The sequence below is a fragment of the Salvelinus namaycush genome, chromosome 29 (genome assembly GCF_016432855.1).
Source record: "Salvelinus namaycush isolate Seneca chromosome 29, SaNama_1.0, whole genome shotgun sequence".
Lineage (NCBI taxonomy): Eukaryota > Metazoa > Chordata > Actinopteri > Salmoniformes > Salmonidae > Salvelinus > Salvelinus namaycush.
Window position 1 is genome coordinate 14,057,783 of NC_052335.1, and position 20,062 is coordinate 14,077,844.

Consider the following 20,062-nt stretch of genomic DNA (forward strand, 5'->3'; position numbering starts at 1 on the left):
GATTGAACATTGGGCAAAACGAGTGGGCAAAGCGAGTGACCTAAGTGACTGAGGGTGTTATGATCGTCGGTGCCAGTCACGCCGGTTCCAGCATCTCAAAAATGGCCGGCCTCCTGTGCTTTTCACGCACCGAGAATGGCGCGACAAACAAAAAACATCCAGTCAGCAGCAGCCCAACAGTGGTGTGTAGAACGGCATCTCAGAACGCACAACTTGTTGGTCCTTGTCACGGATGGGCTATTGCAGCAGATGACCATACCGGGTTCCACTCATATCAGCTAAAAACAAGAAGAAGTGTCTCCAGTGGGCACGCGATCACCAACACTGGACAATTGAGGAGTGGAAAAACATTGCCTGCTCCAAGAAATCCCGGTTCCTGTTGCGTCATGCTGATGGCAGTCAGGATTTGGCGTAAGAGGCATGAGTTCATGACCCCATCCTGCCTGATGTCAACGGTACAGGCTGGCGGCAGTGTAATGGTGTGTGGAATGTTTTCCTGGCACACGTTAGGTTCTTGGATACCAATTCAGTAATGTTTGAAGCCACACCTCGTAAAATCCACGCCCTGAAGAATTCAGGCTGTTCTGGAGGTACCGACCTGGTACTAGATTGGTGTACCTAAAACCGGCAACTGAGTGTATATAAATGTTTCAACCATTTTACATCCTAAAAATGAGCAACAAACAAAGCCTTTGATTTCTGGTCAAATGGATGGAAAAGGGGTCTTAGAAAACATCTAGCAGAAAAAGTTAAGGAATTAGAAACACTTCAAGTAAATACCCCTGCCAACTAATATGAATATTCATATTTAGCTTTGCAGAAATGTTTTGCTTTGTGTACGTTTAAGAAATATAGCCTAGTGTCTTGCCATTGTTACCAAAAAACCACATATCTTTAAGACACTATATTTTCTAAATGTTGTTCACAGAAGTAACAAGTTAGACCTACCAATCAGTTATAGGCCTTGTGTTTTTACTGATAGTAGCTGGTGACCCAAACCAAATTGTCTTCCCTTCCACTGGAATAGTGTTATGTTCAGCTCATTTGCTTTCTGCTGTGTGGTGGCAAAAGTTCTCTCCCATGAGCCCCCTCTTTCCATTTACTGTAGCCAGCCCCCTCACCCACTAAGCATCGACAATCACTGGACGTCCATGGATGTTGAAAAGTAGGCCTATTTGAAATTTGGTCAGTCCAAATTTTTACCAATCATGGACGTCTCTTTCACAAGTTAAGACAGGACAGTGGAGCACAGTATAGAAAAGTAGAGATATGTCCGTACAACACTGTAGAGTTCAGTACAGTAGAGCACACTAGACTACAGCGTTATTGAATGTATTGTACTTTACAGGACTATACTGTGCTGTCAAAATTTGTGAAACATAGAAGTCCATGATTGGTACAGATTTGGTCCGGTTCAACAAAATGTGGTATTGTTCGGGGCGGAGCTCATTAAAATAATAGCCAGTGTGTAGAATAATACCCAACATGCATTTTTCTACCTTTGCGTAGCTAGTAAGGATGCATCACCATGAAAAGAATTACAATAATTCTGCATTTTTGTATAGTACAGATCAGGGACCCATGATGTCATTCTGTTACCTGGTGTTAATCCACTTAACTTACTGTAGTTCAATAACCAAAATAGATTTTCTTCAAACTCAAGGTGTAATATTTCACATTAAATGTATCCTAGCTGACACCCCGTTCTTTCTACAGACATCTTTGAATCTTAATTTTGAGTTCTTTGGAAAACGTGGTCACAAAAAACTGAGGGAGATTTTACCGTTGTCATTCTGTTACCAAAAACGTGTTAACTTCTTTGGGATAGGGGGGGCGCTGTTTTCACTTTGGGGAAAAATCGTGCCCAATTTAAACGGCCTCGTACTCTATTCTAGATTGTACAATATGCATATTATTATTACTATTGGATAGAAAACTCTCAAGTTTCTAAAACCGTTTGAATTATATCTGTGAGTAAAACAGAACTCATTTTGCAGCAAACTTCCTGTCAGGAAGTGAAAAATCTGAAATCGAGGCTCTGTTCCAGGGCCTTCCTATTCATTTGCTTGAAATCTATGGATATACATGCACTTCATACGCCTTCCACTAGATGTCAAGAGGCAGTGAGAGGTGGAATGGGGTGTCTAGCTTGATCTGAGGTCGAACAAGAGCTCTTGGAATGACGTGACCCCAAATTTCCTTTGTTCAGCAAGGCGCGGGAAGGAACCCTGGATTGCCTTCTGAAAAGCTTTCGTTATAGACGGCTAATATCTCCGGCTTTGATTTTATTTGATACATGTGATAATATCATCGTAAAGTATGTTTTTTCAATATAGTTTTATCAGATTATTGAAAGTTTATCGGCAGTTTTGGCATTTTCCGTTCTCTGCGGTTGGTGAAGATGGACAGCTTCGCGCCACTTGGCTAGCTTTGGTTGCTAATTCGACAGGAGAAAAGGACATTCTAAAACCAAACAACGATTATTCTGGACAAAAGACCCCTTGTACAAGATTCTGATGGAAGCTCAGCAAAAGTAGGAACCATTTATGATGTTATTTCGTATTTCTGTGGAAAATGTTTAGTACAATTTTCCGCCCTCATTGCAGGCGCTGTCTCGCTATAACGTAAGCTGTATGTCGTACTAAAGTTATTTTTAGAATTCTAACACGGCGATTGCATTAAGAACTAGTGTATCTTTCATTTGCTGTACAACATGTATTTTTTAGTAAAGTTTATGATGAGTTCTTTGATTAGATGTGTCAGAAATATATCCGGATAATTTTGTGCAGTTTGGCTACGTATTCACATTGTAAAACCACGATTTGTACCGCTAAATATGCACATTTTCGAACAAAACATATATGTATTGTGTAATATGATGTTATAGGACTGTCATCTGATGATGTTTGTCAAGGTTAGTGAATAAATTGATATCTTTTGCTGGTTTTTTCGCTATCGCTACCTTTGCGGTGAATGAATGCGGTTGTGTGGTTGGCTATTGTAGTAAGCTAATATAATGCTATATTGTGTTTTCGCTGTAAAACACTTTAAAAAATCTGAAATATTGGCTGGATTCACAAGATGTTTGTCTTTCATTTGCTGTACACCATGTATTTTTCATACATGTTTTATGATGAGTATTTAGGTATTTCATGTTGGTCTCTGTAATTGTTCTAGCTGCTTTGGTGATATTTGTGATTGTAGCTGCAATGTTAAACTATGATTTATACCTGAAATATGCACATTTTTCGAACAAAACATAGATTTATTGTATAACATGTTATAAGACTGTCATCTGATGAAGTTGTTTCTTGGTTAGTGACTAATTCTATCTCTATTTGGGGGTTTTGTGCAAGCTACCTGTGCTGTGAAAGAAATGTCTGTGCTTTTTTGTATTTGGTGGTGAGCTAACATAAATATACGTGGTGTTTTCGCTGTAAAACATTTTTAAAAATCGGACATGTTGGCTGGATTCACAAGATGTTTATCTTTCATTTGCTGTATTGGACTTGTTAATGTGTTAAAGTTAAATATTTCAAAAAATATTTTTTGAATTTCGCTCGCTGCCTTTTCAGTGGAATGTGGGGGGGGTTCCGCCGGGGCTAGACAGGTTAAATCCAAATATATTTTATCATTTGAGATTCTCCAAAGTAGCCACCCTTTGCCTTGACAGCTTTTCACAATCTTGGCATTCTCTCAACCAGCTTCATGAGGTAGTCATCTGGAATGCATTTCAATTAACAGGTGTGCCTTAACTGTTAATTTGTGGAATTTCTTTCCTTCTTAATGCGTTTGAGCCAACCAGTTGTGTTGTGATATGGTAGAGGTTGTATATAGAAGTCAGCCCTATTTGGTAAAAGACCAAGTCCACATTATGGCAAGAACTACTAAAGTAAGCTAAGAGAAACGACAGTCCATCTTTACTTCATGACATGAAGGTCAGTCAATCAGGAACAGTTCAAGAACTTCTAAAGTTTCTTCAAGTGCAGTCGCAAAAACCATCAAGCACTATGATGAAACTGCCTCTAAATGGGGACTGCCACAAGAAAGAAAGACCGAGTTACCTCTGCTGCAGAGGATACGTTCATTAAAAAGTTTCCAGCCTCAGAAATCGGCAATTAACTGCACCTCAGATTGCAGCCCCAAAGAGTTCAAGTAACAGATACATCTCAACATCAACTGTTCAGAAGAGACTGCGTGAACCAGGCCTTCATGGTTGAATTGCTGCAAAGAAACCACTACTAAAGGACACCAATAAGACTTGCTTTGACCAAGAAACACAAGCAATGGACATTAGACTGGTGGAAATCTGTCCTTTGGTCTGATGAGTACAAATGTTTGATTTGGCCATGGCGGCGAGGTAAATACAATATAGCAAGTAAAACATTGGAATGGTAGATTTGCAGTGGCAGAATGTGCAAAGTAGAAATAATGGGGTGCAAAGGAGCAAAATAAATAAATACAGTAGGGGAAGAGGTAGTTGTTTGGGCTAAATTATAGATGGGCTATGTACAGCTGCAGTAATCTGTGAGCTGCTCTGACAGCTGGTGCTTAAAGCTAGTGAGGGAGATAAGTGTTTCTAGTTTCAGAGATTTTTGTAGTTCGTTCCAGTCATTGGCAGCAGAGAACTGGAGGAGGAGGAATTGGCTTTGGGGGTGACCAGTGAGATATACCTGCTGGAGCGCGTGCTACAGGTGGGTGCTGCTATGGTGACCAGCGAGCTGAGATAAGGGGGGACTTTACCTAGCAGGGTCTTGTAGATGACCTGGAGCACACTATTGATTGGACTCGTAACAATACGTGTGATGACCACAAAGTCTGAAGCCCATGTGAAGAACAAGGAAAAGCACCGTGTTAGCCAGAGCATGCCTCTTGAAAACGACCATTACTAGTGCAAGCGCATCAGCAGATTCAAGACGAGAATTTATTCAGGACTTTGTGTCTGTGCGCGCCGAGTCTGACATCCCCTTAGAAAAACTAAAGAAAGCTACGGACGTTTCTAGTGAAGCATTGCAAACAGGATGGAGCGTTGCCCGAAAATGAGAGCAGGTGCCATCAAACTCACCTGCCCCGTGTGTTAGACTAACATGACTGCCGTTCTACAAAAGATCCGTGGGAAGAAGTTTGTGGTGGTTGTTGACGAGACAGATGCAAGGGATTGCAGCGTTCTAAACATCATCATTGGTGAGTTAATTTAAGAGCCTATTAATATACCATTGCAATAGCCTACATTTATATTCTGAAATGTGAATTGTCCGCATGCAAATTGTGATATTCCAAACGATGAGCTATCGTGGTGAAATATAGCGATGCATAATGTCAGCAGCTGTCTGCCTCTCCATCTAGCTAACTATTGCTGTATCTGTATTGTGTTTACACTTGAAATGTAAATAACACTTGTCGCAATATTATTTTAGGTTAATACATAATTAAAATTTCCTTATCTTTCATTGCAGGTGATGAAAACCAGTACTTTCTGGTGGATGTCATTGTCATGGACAGATGCAACTACTCAACGTTTTCCCAAGCTATACTAGCCTCCCTCCACAGCAACCATCTGAACCTGAATGATGCCTGGGCAGTGGTCACAGATAATGCCTCCTACTGCCTGAAGACATACAAGGAGGATCTGAAAGGAGTGATGCCCAACAGTGTCCATGTAACCCGTCTCTGCCATGTCAATCTGCTGGGTGAGAAATGGCAGCACTACAAATACTTCTCTGAAGTTGCATCACTTGTGACATGGATGAGATCTGTCTTCTTCAAGAAGCCTGCCAGAAAGAGAAGCCTGCCAGAAAGAGAAGATGGGTGAGCTTCCTCATTATGAACGAGTTTGTGCAGACCAAGGCTCCTCCTGAAGCAGTGATCTCCAGATGGAATAGCTGGTTTGAGGCAGTGAAGTACCATGTAGGGCATGTTCATCTGTACAGAGTTTTTGTTGGCAGAAAGGTAATCATCCCAGGCAGTCACTAACATCCTCAGCCAGCTGGAAACAGAGAAGGTTGCTGCATCGTTGCATTACTTTTCCCCCCATTTAAATTGAAATACTTAGAACTCTTTATTGAAGAACTCCCATTGATAAAAAAAAAAAATGTGCAATGTGCTGCATCATTACAAATGTACCTGTTATATCTTATTAAATTGTTGACGTTAATTCATTCACATTATTAGACACTCTTTCTGATAAAAAAATTATCTTAAATCGTAAAAACACAAAATTCAGGAAAATTCAAATGAAAAAAAATTAATTTGGGAAGGGGGAAAAAATCGAATGGCTTTCATAGGGCCCTACGTACAATTGAAGTCGGAAGTTTACATAAACTTAGGTTGGAGTCATTAAAACTCGTTTCTCAACCACTCCACAAATTTCTTGTTAACAAACTGTAGCTTTTGCAAGTCTGTTAGGACATCTACTTTGCGCATGACGCAAGTAATTTTTCCAACAATTGTTTATAGACTGATTATTTCACTGTATCACAATTCCAGTGGGTCAGAAGTTAACATACACTAAGTTGACTGTGCCTTTCAACAGCTTGGAAAATTCCAGAAAATGATTTCATAGCTTTAGAAGCTTCTAATAAGCTAATTGACATAATTTGAGTAAATTGAAGGTGTACCTGTGGATGTCTTTCAAGGCCTACCTTCAAACTCAGTGCCTCTTTGCTTGACATCATGGGAAAATCAAAAGAAATCAGCCAAGATCTCAGAAATAAATGGTAGACCTCCACAAGTCTGGTTCATCCTTGGGAGCAATTTCCAAAACGCCTGAAGGTACCACATTCATCTGTACAAACAATAGTACGCAAGTATAAACACCATGGGACCACAGAGCCATCATCCCGCTCAGGAGGGAGACGCGTTCTGTCTCCTAGAGATGAACGTACTTTGGTGCGAAAAGTGCAAATCAATCCCAGAACAACAGCAAAGGACCTTGTGAAGATGTTGGAGGAAACAGGTACAAAAGTATCTGTATCCACAGTAAAACGAGTCCTATATAGACATAACCTGAAAGGCCGCTCGGCAAGGAAGAAGCCACTGCTCCAAAACCGCCACAAAAAAGCTAGACAACGGTTTGCAACTGCACATGGGGACAAAGATCGTACTTTTTGGAGAAATGTCCTCTGGTCTGATGAAACAAAAATAGAACTGTTTGGCCATAATGACCATCGTTATGTTTGGAGGAAAAAGGGGCTTGCAAGCTGAAGAACATCATCCCAACCGTGAAGCACGGGGGTGGCAGCATCATATTGTGGGGGTGCTTTGCTGCAGGAGGGACTGGTGCACTTCACAAAATAGATGGCATGATGAGGAAGAATAATTATGTGGATATATTGAAGCAGCATCTCAAGACATCAGTCAGGAAGTTAAAGCTTGGTCGCAAATGGGTCTTCCAAATGGACAATGACCCCAAGCATACTTCCAAAGTTGTGGCAAAATGGCTTAAGGACAACAAAGTCAAGGTATTGGAGTGGCCATCACAAAGCCCTGACCTCAATCTCATAGAACAATTGTGGGCTGTCCTGAAAAAGCGTGAGCGAGCAAGGAGGCCTACAACCCTGACTCAGTTACATCAGCTCTGTCAGGAGTAATGGGCCAAAATTCACCAAACTTATAGTGGGAAGCTTGTGGAAGGCTACCCGAATCATTTGACCCAAGTTAAACCATTTAAAGGCAATGCTACCAAATACACTCAATTAGTATGTAAACTTCTGACCCACTGGGAATGTGATGAAAGAAATAAAAGCTGAAATAAATCATGTCAGGAAATGTGAAAAACTGAGTTGAAATGTATTTGGCTAAGGTGTATGTAAACCTCCGACTTCAACTGTATATGGATGACTTAAGCCAGGCACATTTAACAGTTTGGATATTGAGTATAGACGGAATTATGTTGGGGTTTCCTCTCCTCAATTTTCTTTGACAATTAGGCTAAGGAAAGGGCTGTTTCCTCATCTCTGCTGCTGCCTCCGCCGCATCGTTCTCAATACCAATACGCTGGTTAACTTTGCTATTATTCACACAGCAGCCAATTCTACGGCGCACTTTAGATCATGTTTCAGAACCGCGGACTGTGACCGTATCCAACCCGGGAGAAAGCACATTTGTTATAAAATAACACTAGATGTATTAGTGTTGCACCATTGTATTACATAATATAACCATATTAAAATTTCAGTTTCACGTCTTAGAGTGGACTGTGCCATCCCTGTGGCCTCCGCAATGGATTAGTCCACTGAGACAGGGGCGAAACAGACAGGTGTCTTGTGCACCATAAAAACATATTTTTTTATATGCGACTGCTCAACTAAAGAAATCTTGGGTCGACCAAAAGCCTATGGACCAAACAATCGACCAGTCAACTAAATGGGGTCAGCCCTAGTAAATATATTATAATGCTTGCATAAATGTCATGCTGAATATATGTTCATGTCATTATCACCAATCAACTGCAATACACAAAAACAATGAATTTAGATGCTAACTAGCTACAGTAACCATAACAGAGTTGCTGTATTTAGTTAGTAAGCTAGTTAGCCCGACAGCTACATCCAAAATAATAGTGCTTGTAACAATAACAGCCGAGCTTCGTCTTATCGACTGTGTTAAACATTCCAAACAACATGTAGGCCTGTTATGAGAACAACATTTATTATGAAATGTACAGGCAAATCATTATGGAATCCTGGTCTCTCAGCCTGTATCTTTGGTGCAACTTTAGCAATGCTAGCTAGCTAAGTAGCTAAACCTGCTGCATCTGAAATAAAGTGTTCCCCGATAACAGAAATATAAAGCCTCAGCGACTGTCCATGCAACCATCCAACACTGGAGGCCTATTGGAACTAAAAAAAAGTATGATGTTTACAAGTAATTCAATACGGAAATATAGGCTATTTGGAAAAGGCACAATAGCTGGTGGGAGTGGTTTTGCTGAATAGAATCATGAGAGTTTGAACATATTTCATAATAACAACCCAAATGTTAAAAGTGGGCAGAATTGTTCTTTAACTTTTTAGGGCTGCAGGGGCAGTATTGAGTAGCTTGGATGAAAGGTGCCCATTTCAAACGGCCTCGTACTCAATTCTTGCTCGTACAATATGCATATTATTATTACTATTGGATAGAAAACACTCTCTAGTTTCTAAAACCGTTTGAATTATATCTGTGAGTAAAACAGAACTCATTTTGCAGCAAACTTCCAGACAGGAAGTGGAAAATCTGAAATCGATGCTCTGTTCCAGGGCATCCCTATTAATTTGCTTGATATGTATTAGTATACATGCACTTCATGCGCCTTCCACTAGATATCAATAGGCAGTGAGAGAAGAAATGGAGTGTATAGCTTGATCTGAGGTCGAATAAGAGCTCTTGGCATGACGTGACACCAATTTCCTGTTTTCAGGAAGGCGCGAGAAGGAACCGGGGATTGCCTTCTGAAAAGCTGTCGTTATAGACGGCTACTATCTCCGGCTTTGATTTTATTTGATAAATGTGACAATATCATCGTAAAGTATGTTTTTTCAATATAGTTTTATCATATTATTGACATTTTTTCGGAAGGTTAGGCGTGTTGCGTTCTCTGCGTTTGTTCACGAAGGAGAGCTTCGCGCCACTTGGCTAGTCTGCTTGCTAATTCAAGAGGGAAAAAGGCCATTCTAAAACCAAACAACGATTGTTCCCGACAAAGGACCCCTTGTACAACATTCTGATGGAAGATCATCAAAAGTAGGACCCATTTATGATGTTATTTCATATATCTGTCGAACATGTTTACTATTAGTTTGCGCCCAGATTGTGCGCTCTCTCGCTATAACGTAAGCTGGATGTCGTACTGAAGTTATTTTTAGAATTCTAACACGGCGATTGCATTAAGAACTAGTGTATCTATCATTTCCTATACAACATGTATTTTTTAGTAAAGTTTATGAATAGTTATTTGGTCAGAATAGGTGAGTGTCATAAATATACCCGGACATTCTGGGAAAAAGATGCTACGTTAGCACAATGTATAACCACGGATTTCAGCTCTAAATATGCACATTTTCGAACAAACCATATATGTATTGTGTAATATGATGTTATAGGACTGTCATCTGATGAAGTTTATGAAGGTTAGTGAAATAATTAATATCTTTTGCTGGTTTTGTCGCTATCGCTACCGATTGCCTTGAATCAATGCTGTTGTGTGGTTGGCTATTGTAGTAAGCTAATATAACGCTATAGTGTGTTTTCGCTGTAAAACACTTAAAAAATCGGAAATATTGGCTGGATTCACAAGATGTTTGTCTTTCATTTGCTGTACACCATGTATTTTTCATAAATGTTTTATGATGAGTATTTAGGTATTTCACGTTGGTGTCTGTAATTACTCTGGCTGCTTCGGTGCTATTTGTGACGGTAGCTGTGATGGTAGCTGCAATGTAAAACTGATTTATACCTCAAATATGCACATTTTTCGAACAAAACATAGATTTATTGTATAACATGTTATAAGACTGTCATCTGATGAAGTTGTTTCTTGGTTAGTTTGGTTGGTTCTTGGTTAGTTTGGTTGGTTTTGTGCAAGCTACCTGTGCTGTGAAAAATGTCTGTGCTTTTTTGTATTTGGTGGTGAGCTAACATAAATATACGTGGTGTTTTCGCTGTAAAACATTTTTAAAAATCGGACATGTTGGCTGGATTCACAAGATGTTTATCTTTCATTTGCTGTATTGGACTTGTTAATGTGTTAAAGTTAAATATTTCAACAAAAAAAAATTGAATTTCGCTCGTTGCACTTGAGCTGGCTGTTGTCATAAGTGTACCGACATCGGGCTTGCAGCCATAAGAATTAAGGTACTTTGCATTGGGCAACTACTGCACCTTGTCAACAAGGACCTCAAATACTAATCTGCACTATACTGTATTCAGTGTTTCCCCTATATTCCCACTGTAATCAGCATATACTGTTCAGATATTGTAATTCAGTATGATGTCTATGTCTGTATTTTGTTTGTAAACTCAGCAAAAAAGAAACTTCCCATTTTCAGGACCCTGTCTTTCAAAGAGGATTCGTAAAGATCCAAATAATTTCACAGATCTTCATTGTAAATGGTTTAAACACTGTTTCCCATGCTTGTTCAATGAACCATAAACAATTACTGAACAATGCACCTGTGGAACGGTCGTTAAGACACTAACAGCTTACAGACGGTAGGCAATTAAGGTCACAGTTATGAAAACTTAGGACACTAAAGAGGCCTTTCTACTGACTCTGAAAAACACCAAAAGAAAGCTGCCCAGGGTCCCTGGTCATCTGCGTGAATGTGCCTTAGGCATGCTGCAAGGAGGCATGAGGACTGCAGATGTGGCCAGGGCAATAAATTGCAATGTTCGGACTGTGAGATGCCTAAGACAGCACTACAGGGAGACAGGATGGACATCTGATCGTACTCGCAGTGGCAGACCATGCGTAACAACACCTGCACAGGATCGGTACATCGAACATCACACCTGCGGGACAGATACAGGATGACAACAACAACTGCCTGAGTTACACCAGGAACGCACAATCCCTCCATCAGTGCTCAGACTGTCCGCAAAAGGCTGAGAGAGGCTGGACTGAGGGATTGAAGGCCTGTTTTAAGGCAGGTCCTCACCAGACATCACCGGCAACAATGTCGCCTATGGGCACAAACCCACCGTCGCTGGACCAGACAGGACTGGCAAAAAGTGCTCTTCACTGACGAGTCGCGGTTTTGTCTCACCAGGGGTGATGGTCGGATTCGCATTTATCGTCGAAGGAATGAGCGTTACACCGAGGCCTGTACTCTGGAGCAGGATCGATTTGGAGGCGGAGGGTCTGTCATGGTCTGGGGCGGTGGGTCACAGCATCATCGGACTGAGCTTGTTGTCATTGCAGGCAATCTCAACGCTGTGCGTTACAGGTAAGACCTCCCTCATGTGGTACCCTTCCTGCAGGCTCATCCTGACATGACCCTCCAGCATAACAATGCCACCAGCCATACTGCTCGTTCTGTGCGTGACTTTCTGCAAGACAGGAATGTCAGTGTCCTGCCATGGCCAGCGAAGAGCCCGGATCTCAATCCCATTGACCACGTCTGGGATGTTGGATCGGAGGGTGAGGATTAGGGCCATTCTCACCAGAAATGTTCGGGAACTCGCAGGTGCCTTGGTGGAAGAGTGGGGTAACATCTCACAGCAAGAACTGGCAAATCTGGTGCAGTCCATGAGGAGGAGATGCACTGCAGTACTTAATGCAGCTGGTGGCCACACCAGATACTGACTGTTACTTTTGATGTTGACCCCCCTTTGTTCAATTTCTGTTAGTCACATGTCTGTGGAACTTGTTCAGTTTATGTCTCAGTTGTTGAATCTTATGTTCATACAAATATTTACACAAGTTTGCTGAAAATAAAACGCAGTTGACAGTGAGAGGACGTTTCTTTTTTTGCTGAGTTTATATTGTCTATTGCATGCTGGCAGCACATTCTCACTAGGGAAAATTCTGGGTATGTGTAAATGTACTTGGCAGAATGAAGGTGATTCTGATCTCAGAAAAGGTTGAGTGAATGTGATGAAACATTGCCCACCCCAAAGGTAATCACTGCTAAAGAAATCACAGCTGAAAAATGTATCATTCCTAGAAAGGTCAAAGTAGAGGCTAGAGGCCAGACACTGTAATCCTACATGTCATTGACCTGAGTATAGCTTTCAATTCAGTGTTAACTGCCTAGTCAAACAATGGCAACCATGCAAAATCTGGTTCCAATAGGGTTATTATAAGTAACTAAATATGCATAATTGCCTGTGACCAGAACTATAGCCTAATCAATGAACACAGTCAACCACAAAGATAGTCATCTTGAACATCACATGGTCGTTTAAGTGTAGCCAATCCATCTTCCAAACGATGTAGCTAGCTACCCAAATAGTGCAGTTACTAGAGGAATCAATATACCCTAACATGCATTTTAATACACGAGGGAATTTAGCTAACTACAGTAGCTACATAGGTAGCTGCCCTTTAGATTTAATATTTAGGGAGATCAACATTTGAACATCATTTGTGGGCAATAAAATACTGGTGGGTTCGATTCATAAAAGTGGACTTGTGGGTTTCCTGATTATATCCAAATCAATCACTGGAAGTCGAATATGTTTGCATGCTCAGCATAGCACCCAAATGCTGCATAAACATCCGACCTCAGTCCCACAACAAGCTAGCTAGTTGACTAGCCAGGCTAGCCATCTCTCCGTTTGACACATCACAAGGTCTTGCCCAACTAGCACCAGAGCTACTGTGCCACTCAACCTACAACAACCATCACCAACAGGGGAAATTCAGATATTGTAGTGGTCAGGTTGTAAATTTCCAGCAAGCTAGCCAGCTAGCTAACTAGCCTGATGTAAAGCATGTGCTCGACATGAGACAGCAACTGATATGTTAGCGAACTACTATACTTGCTTGAATATTTACATTTCATGCAATTGATTTGAGTAAATATTTGGTGGCAGTGGTGATGCAGAGTTAATAAAGACGTTAAGTCGATAAGTATGGTCATTTAAATATGGTGTGCCATCTTTTTATGAAGGTTACGACGTTGATGCTGCACAATAAGGCAAATGCAAAATGAATGGGGGTTGGGCAACTAGCAATAAAAATACATGGTGTCCGCAATTCATGCTGGATGATATAACGCGAGTGGGCTATTTGGACTCACCTGGCTATAGTGCACCCTGAATGGTTTTAGATAATTGGAGCTGGTGCACGGAACGACCTGGATATCATTTATCTGCTCCATAGTTCAGACTGCTAGCTGCCCACCGGTGTTTCTCACCACAACAGAAAGCACAAACCGCAGGTCGTAGTGGAGAATGAGACAAATGCCTACGGATGCCTAGTAAGGACAAAATACTATTTTTTTTACATAATTAATTTTTTAAAAGTCGCATAACAGGTTAATGAAAACTCATTGGATGATGATGAATATTGCATAAACCAAAGTAATAAAAATAAATATAATAATTTATGACAAGTGAGTGGGATTAAAACGATATGCAGTGCTTCATATAGTATAATAGAAATTAACCTCACTAGCACAGTGGTGCCTCTACCTATTGTTGGCTGGTGTCCCTTTCCCGCCGACAGAAGTTCTTCGCGCACTTTGCATGCAGAATGTTTGCCGCGCGCGCCTGGCAAGTGCAAGTGTCCTCAACGCGTGCAGCTATAGCGCAACTTTCCCGCCGTGACCGAAGGATTATAGATTCATTTCACTTGACTCACCTCCACCTCCGCTTTATGTCTGAAATAATCTCATAGGAATTTGTAGAGAACTTCGAAAGCTGTTCAATTTAAGTCACGGGTAGCACACCTGGCTACCGCTGCTTGATTGCACAGCGTTTAACCTCTTGGCTGTGGCAGCTATCAATGGTTATGTTCTTTGGCATGGTCTAAAGTGTAGGAGGCTTTGTTTCACCATAGAGACATTTTGCCCAGGGGAATTTTTATTCAATTGCTAAAGTAGCCTAACAAGTGATAGAAAACAAACCAGACTGATGCACAAATCTGTCCCATCCAAACAGAATTAAGATAGTGACTTAATGGAGGGGCTTAGCGGGGCTGAAGCCCCTGGGCCCAGGCCCGTGGGGTGCCCAAGAGACAGTAAAAAAAGTATATATATTAGGGAAATATATACTGTATATATTATATATACAGTATATATTATATATGTAGTATATATTGTATATTTTTTCACTGCAGCCATCAACCACAGGAAGAGTGTAGACAGCCTGCTGCTGCAGCTCTGCTAATCTTCAGATGGGAGGTAGGGGGCTCACGTGGGTAATTGGAGGGCCCTGCCTTAATTGGGTAACTGATTAATAAAACATTTGTGTCTGGTCAATTGTGTGAGTCAGGGGCTAGGCCCAAGCCCGTAGTGGCCCAAGAGGCATTTCCCCCCTCCCCCCCACTCGACCACAGGAATCTGCTCTCAATGTTCAAAATACACCAGAGAGCATAGTTTAGCCACAAAGGATAAAAGTGTATAAAAAAGTTCTCTGGATTAAGTTTTATCACAAGCGCATACAGGTAACACTTATTTTTCTTAAAACTGCATTGTTGGTTAAGGGCTTGTAAGTAAGCATTTCACTGTAAGGTCTCCTACACCTGTTGTATTCGGGCACATGTGACAAATACAATTTGATTTGTTTTGATTTAAAAGGGTGTTTCGCCACCACGAGCTGTCAGAACAGGTTCAATACGCCCTGCAATAGATTCTTCAAGTGGACCTAAACCATGCCAGGAAAATGCACCCCACACCATAACATATACTTTGTATCCCTTGTTTACTCAAGTATTTCCTTTATGTTGGCAGTTACTGGTACGACCACAGTCGGGAAGGCCTCAGTTTGGGCAGAATGTGTGCCAAATATAGGCTACAGCTTGTTGCATTGGGGCCATAGGGATATAATACATAGAAAGGTTTTGTAACCTCTTACCCTAGCAATTTCACTGATAAACTCATTGGTACACTATCAATGGATGCCAGTCCTGACTTGAATGGGAACTGCCATCTATTTATTATATTTATAATGTTGGTTGCTGCTGTCGGTTTGCCTTTTTGAAATTTCTAAATAAAATTGTGGGAAAAAAGCACAGTTTGGAAAGCAAATGTCTAATGCTGAAAAGAGAAGATTAATCTGTCTGTAGAACAATTTTTTGTTCTCAACAACTCCCTATCTGTATCGAAATTCAGCACTGTTTTTCAAAGTAGATAATCTTGAGATAGGCTATTGCCACGACGAGCGCATCGGCCATCACCGTGAGTAGCCTATAGCCGTTTTCTTCATCCTTAGGTGTGTCAATGTGCCACTCGAAATGTTATTTAGTAGTCTACTGTAGCAAGGGTTTTACTATTTTCTACATTGTAGAATAATAGTGAAGACATCAAAACTATTAAATAGCACATATGGAATCATGTAGTAACCAAAAAAGTGTTAAACAAATCAAAATAGATTTTAGATTTTAGATTTTTCAAATAGCCACCCTTTGCCTTGATGACAGCTTTGCAAACTCTTGTCATTCTCTCAACCAGCTTCAACTGGAATGCTTTTCCAACAGTCTTGAAGGAGTTCTCACATATGCTGAGCACTTGTTTGATGTTTTTCCTTCACTCTGCGGTCCAACTCATCCCAAACCATCTCAATTGGGTTGAGGTCGGGTGATTGTGGAGGCCAGGTCTTCTGATGCAGCACTCCATTACTCTCCTTCTTTGTCAAATAGCCCTTACACAGCCTGGAGGTGTGTTGAGTTATTGTCCTGTTGAAAAACAAATGATTGTCCCACTAAGCGCAAACCAAATTTGGACTCATCAGACCAAAGGACAGATTTTCACTGGTCTGATGTCCATTGCTCGTGTTTCTTGGCCCAAGCAAGTCTCTTCTTCATATTTGTGTCCTTTAGTAGTGGTTTCTTTGCAGCAATTCGACCATGAAGGCCTGATTCACGCATTCTCCTCTGAACAGATGATATTGAGATGTGTCTGTTACTTGAACTCTGTGAAGCCTTTATTTGGGCTGCAATTTCTGAGGCTGGTAACTCTAATGAACTTATTCTCTGCAGCAGAGGTAACTCTGGGTCTTCTTTTCCTGTGGCGGTCCTCATGAGAGCCAGTTTCATCATAGCGCTTGATGGTTTTAGCGACTACACTTGACATTTTCCGGTTTGACTGAACTTCATGTCATAAGTAATGATGGACTGTCGTTTCTCTTTGCTTATTTGAGCGGTTCTTGCCATAATATGGACTTGGTCTATAGGGCTATCTTCTGTAGACCACCCCTACCTTGTCACAACACAACTGATTGGCTGAAATGCATGAAGGAAAGAAATTCCACAAATTAACTTTTAACAAGGCACACCTGTTAATTGAAATGCATTCCAGGTGACTACTTCATGAAGCTGGTTGAGATAATGCCAAGAGTGTGCAAAGCTATCATCAAGGCAAAGGGTGGCTACTTGTAAGAATCTCAAATATAAAATACTTTTTTGGTTACTTCTTGATTCCATATGTGTAATTTCATAGTTTTGACGTCTTCACTATTGTTCTACAATGTAGAAAATAGTAAAAAATAAAGAAAAATCCTTGAATGAGTAGGTGTGTCCAAACTTTTGACTGGTACTGTGCCTTCGGAAAGTATTCAGACCCTTTGACTTTTTCCACATTTGTTACATTACAGCCTTATTCTAAAATGGATGAAACAATTAAAATAATCCTCAGCAATCTACACACAATACCCCATAGTGACAAAGTTAAAACAGGTGTGTGTAATTTTTTTTCAATTTTATAAAAATAAAACACAGAAATACGTTATTTACATAAGCATTCAGATACTTTGCTATGAGACTCGAAATTGAGCTCAGGTGCATCCTGTTCCATTGATCATCCTTGAGATTTTTCTACAACTTGATTGGAGTCTACCTGTGGTAAATTCAATTGATTGGACATGATTTGGAAAGGCACACACCTGTCTATATAAGGTCCCACAGTTCACAGTGTATGTCAGAGCAAGGATTGTGTCGAGTCACAGATCTGAGGAAGGGTAACAAAATATTTATGCATCATTGAAGGTCCCCAAGAACACAGTGGCCTTCATCATTCTTAAATGGAAGAAGTTTGGAATCACAAAGACTCTTCCTAGAGCTGGCCACTCGGCCAAATTGAGCAATCGGGGGTGAAAGGCCTTGATCAGGGAGGTGACCAAGAACCCGATGGTCACTCTAACAGAGCTATAGTTCCTCTGTGGAGATGGGAGAACCTTCCAGAAGGACAACCATCTTGTCAGCACTACACCAATCCGGTCTTTATGGTAGAGTTGTTAGACGATAGTCACTCCTCAGTAAAAGGCACATGACAGCCCGCTTGGTGTTTGCCAAAAGGCACCTAAAGACTCTCAGACCATGAGAAACAAGATTCGCTGCTCTGATGAAACCAAGACCGAACTCTTTCACCTGAATGCCAAGCGTCATGCCCTACAGTGAAGCTTGGTGTTGGTGGCAGCACCATGCTGTCGGGATGTTTTTCAGCGGTAGGGACTGGGAGACTAGTCAGGATTGAGGGAAAGATGAACGGAGCAAAGTGCAGAGAGATCCTTGATGAAAACCTGCTCCAGAGTACTCAGGACCTCAGACTGGGGCGAAGGTTTACCTTCCAAAAGGACAACGACCCTAAGCACACAGTCAAGACCACGCAGGAGTGGCTTTGAGACAAGCCTCTGAATGTCCTTGAGTGGCCCAGCAGGAGCCCGGACTTGAACCCGATTGAACATCTCTGGAGAGACCTGAAAATAGCTGTGCAGCAACGCTCCCCATCCAACCTGACAGAGCTTGAGAGGATCTGCAGAGAACAATGGGAGAAAATCCCCAAATATAGGTGTGCCAAGCTTGTAGCATCATACCCAAGAAGACTTGATGCTGTAATCACTGCCAAAGGTGCTTCAACACAGTACTGAGTAAAGGGTCTGAATACTTATGTAAATGTGATCTTTTTAAATATTTTTTTTATTTTAAATTTTCAAAAAAAAATCTAAAAACCTGTGTTTGCTTTGTAGATTGATGAGGGGAAAAAACGATTTCTTTAATTTTAGAATAAGGCTTCATTTGGCTATTGTTTTAATTTAAGACCAGATTGATCTCAATTTGTCAGTGCCAGAGTGGCCACTCATTTTAGTCATATGTGTCATATTAGAAAATATTCAACTAATGTCTTCTGTCATGTCAATTAAGTTGTTTTGCATGAAATGTGTTTTTAAAGGGCTGGGGAGGGGCCTATAAATAATCCAAAGGTGCATGGATTTGTTTACAGTAAATTATGGTGTGCCGGGAAGGGGAGAGGTGCTATAAAAAAACAAAGCCCCGGGGCCTATGATTTCTTAATCTGGCCCTGGGGTAGCCTAGCGGTTAAGAGCGTTGGGCCAGTCTTTAAAAAGTCACTGGTTTGAATCCCCGAGCCGACTAGGGGAAATATCTGTGGACATACACTTGAGCAAGGCTCTTAACCCTAATTCCTTATGTAAGTCACTCTGGATAAGAGCATCTACTAAATGACTAAAATGTACAATTATGTAGCCTATATAAACCCTGGATTGCTGATGCTATGTATTGGCCATTGAGAAGCTTTGAAGCCACCTGTCGGCCATATTGGCACTCCCCAGTATGAGCAGTCCTCCATAGGAATGAATGGAATTTTGCAGTATTTCAAATAAATGTTTCAAGAACAAAATTACATGTCTTTAAGTAAGTTTTGTTGTAGTGGGGGCAGTAACATTAGTAATCGAAAAAAAATCTACTTCAAGAAAATGTTTTAATATACAGTAGGACATTTTCTATGTATTATTTGTGTGTTTGGCCCACATAATATAAATATTTGAAAGTATGCATTAAGGTGTCTGTAATATAATAAATGTGGCAAAAACGAATGTAGACATTAATAAATGCATTTCTATAGCTTCCAAAATATATTTTATTACAACAGTGAGGGAATGCCAAGATGAAGGCACAGTGGCTTCAACACAGAAGTCACACATAAGTCATCTAGTGTATAGACAAATCATTGGCAGGGTATAGGCCCTTACTTACTACCATACTGTAGACTGTATAGCCTACAACCAGTCTACTGTTTTATTTTGTTGTTGTCTACTGAGTAGGCATACTGTAGTTTCTATACGGTTTGTCATTACTTTAGCATATAGATAACATGGATCCGTCAGTGAAAATCCCACTTTTAAAAGTTCATATATGTTAACTCATACCCAAATAATGTTGTTGACTCATCCTAAAATTGTATTTGTGGCAAAAGCATAAATTGGAGGAAAAACATTTAATAAAAAACAACTCAAACTTGTATCTCAAACAGACCGTTTAAAAAATGGTTGCTATTTCCTCATAGAGGCTGACGTCATCCTCCTGAGGAGGATGAGCTGGCCAATCAGCGGTCTACTTGGATTAATATTTTTTATGACCGGTATAGGCCCACACCATTCTGTTGTTAGGGTACGCCCTCACCAT

The 20,062-nt window shown here is 40.8% G+C and overlaps 1 protein-coding gene across 1 annotated transcript in view; it reads right to left on the reverse strand.

Moving 5' to 3' along the window:
- Positions 1–13,827, reverse strand: part of nudt14 (nudix (nucleoside diphosphate linked moiety X)-type motif 14) — a 74,802-nt gene extending 60,975 nt beyond the window's left edge. The window contains exon 1 of the mRNA XM_038968798.1: positions 13,722–13,827. Coding sequence (XP_038824726.1) covers positions 13,722–13,802 — 81 coding nt within the window. The 5' untranslated portion in view covers positions 13,803–13,827. The remainder of the gene's footprint in view (positions 1–13,721) is intronic.
- Positions 13,828–20,062: the final 6,235 nt, after the last annotated feature.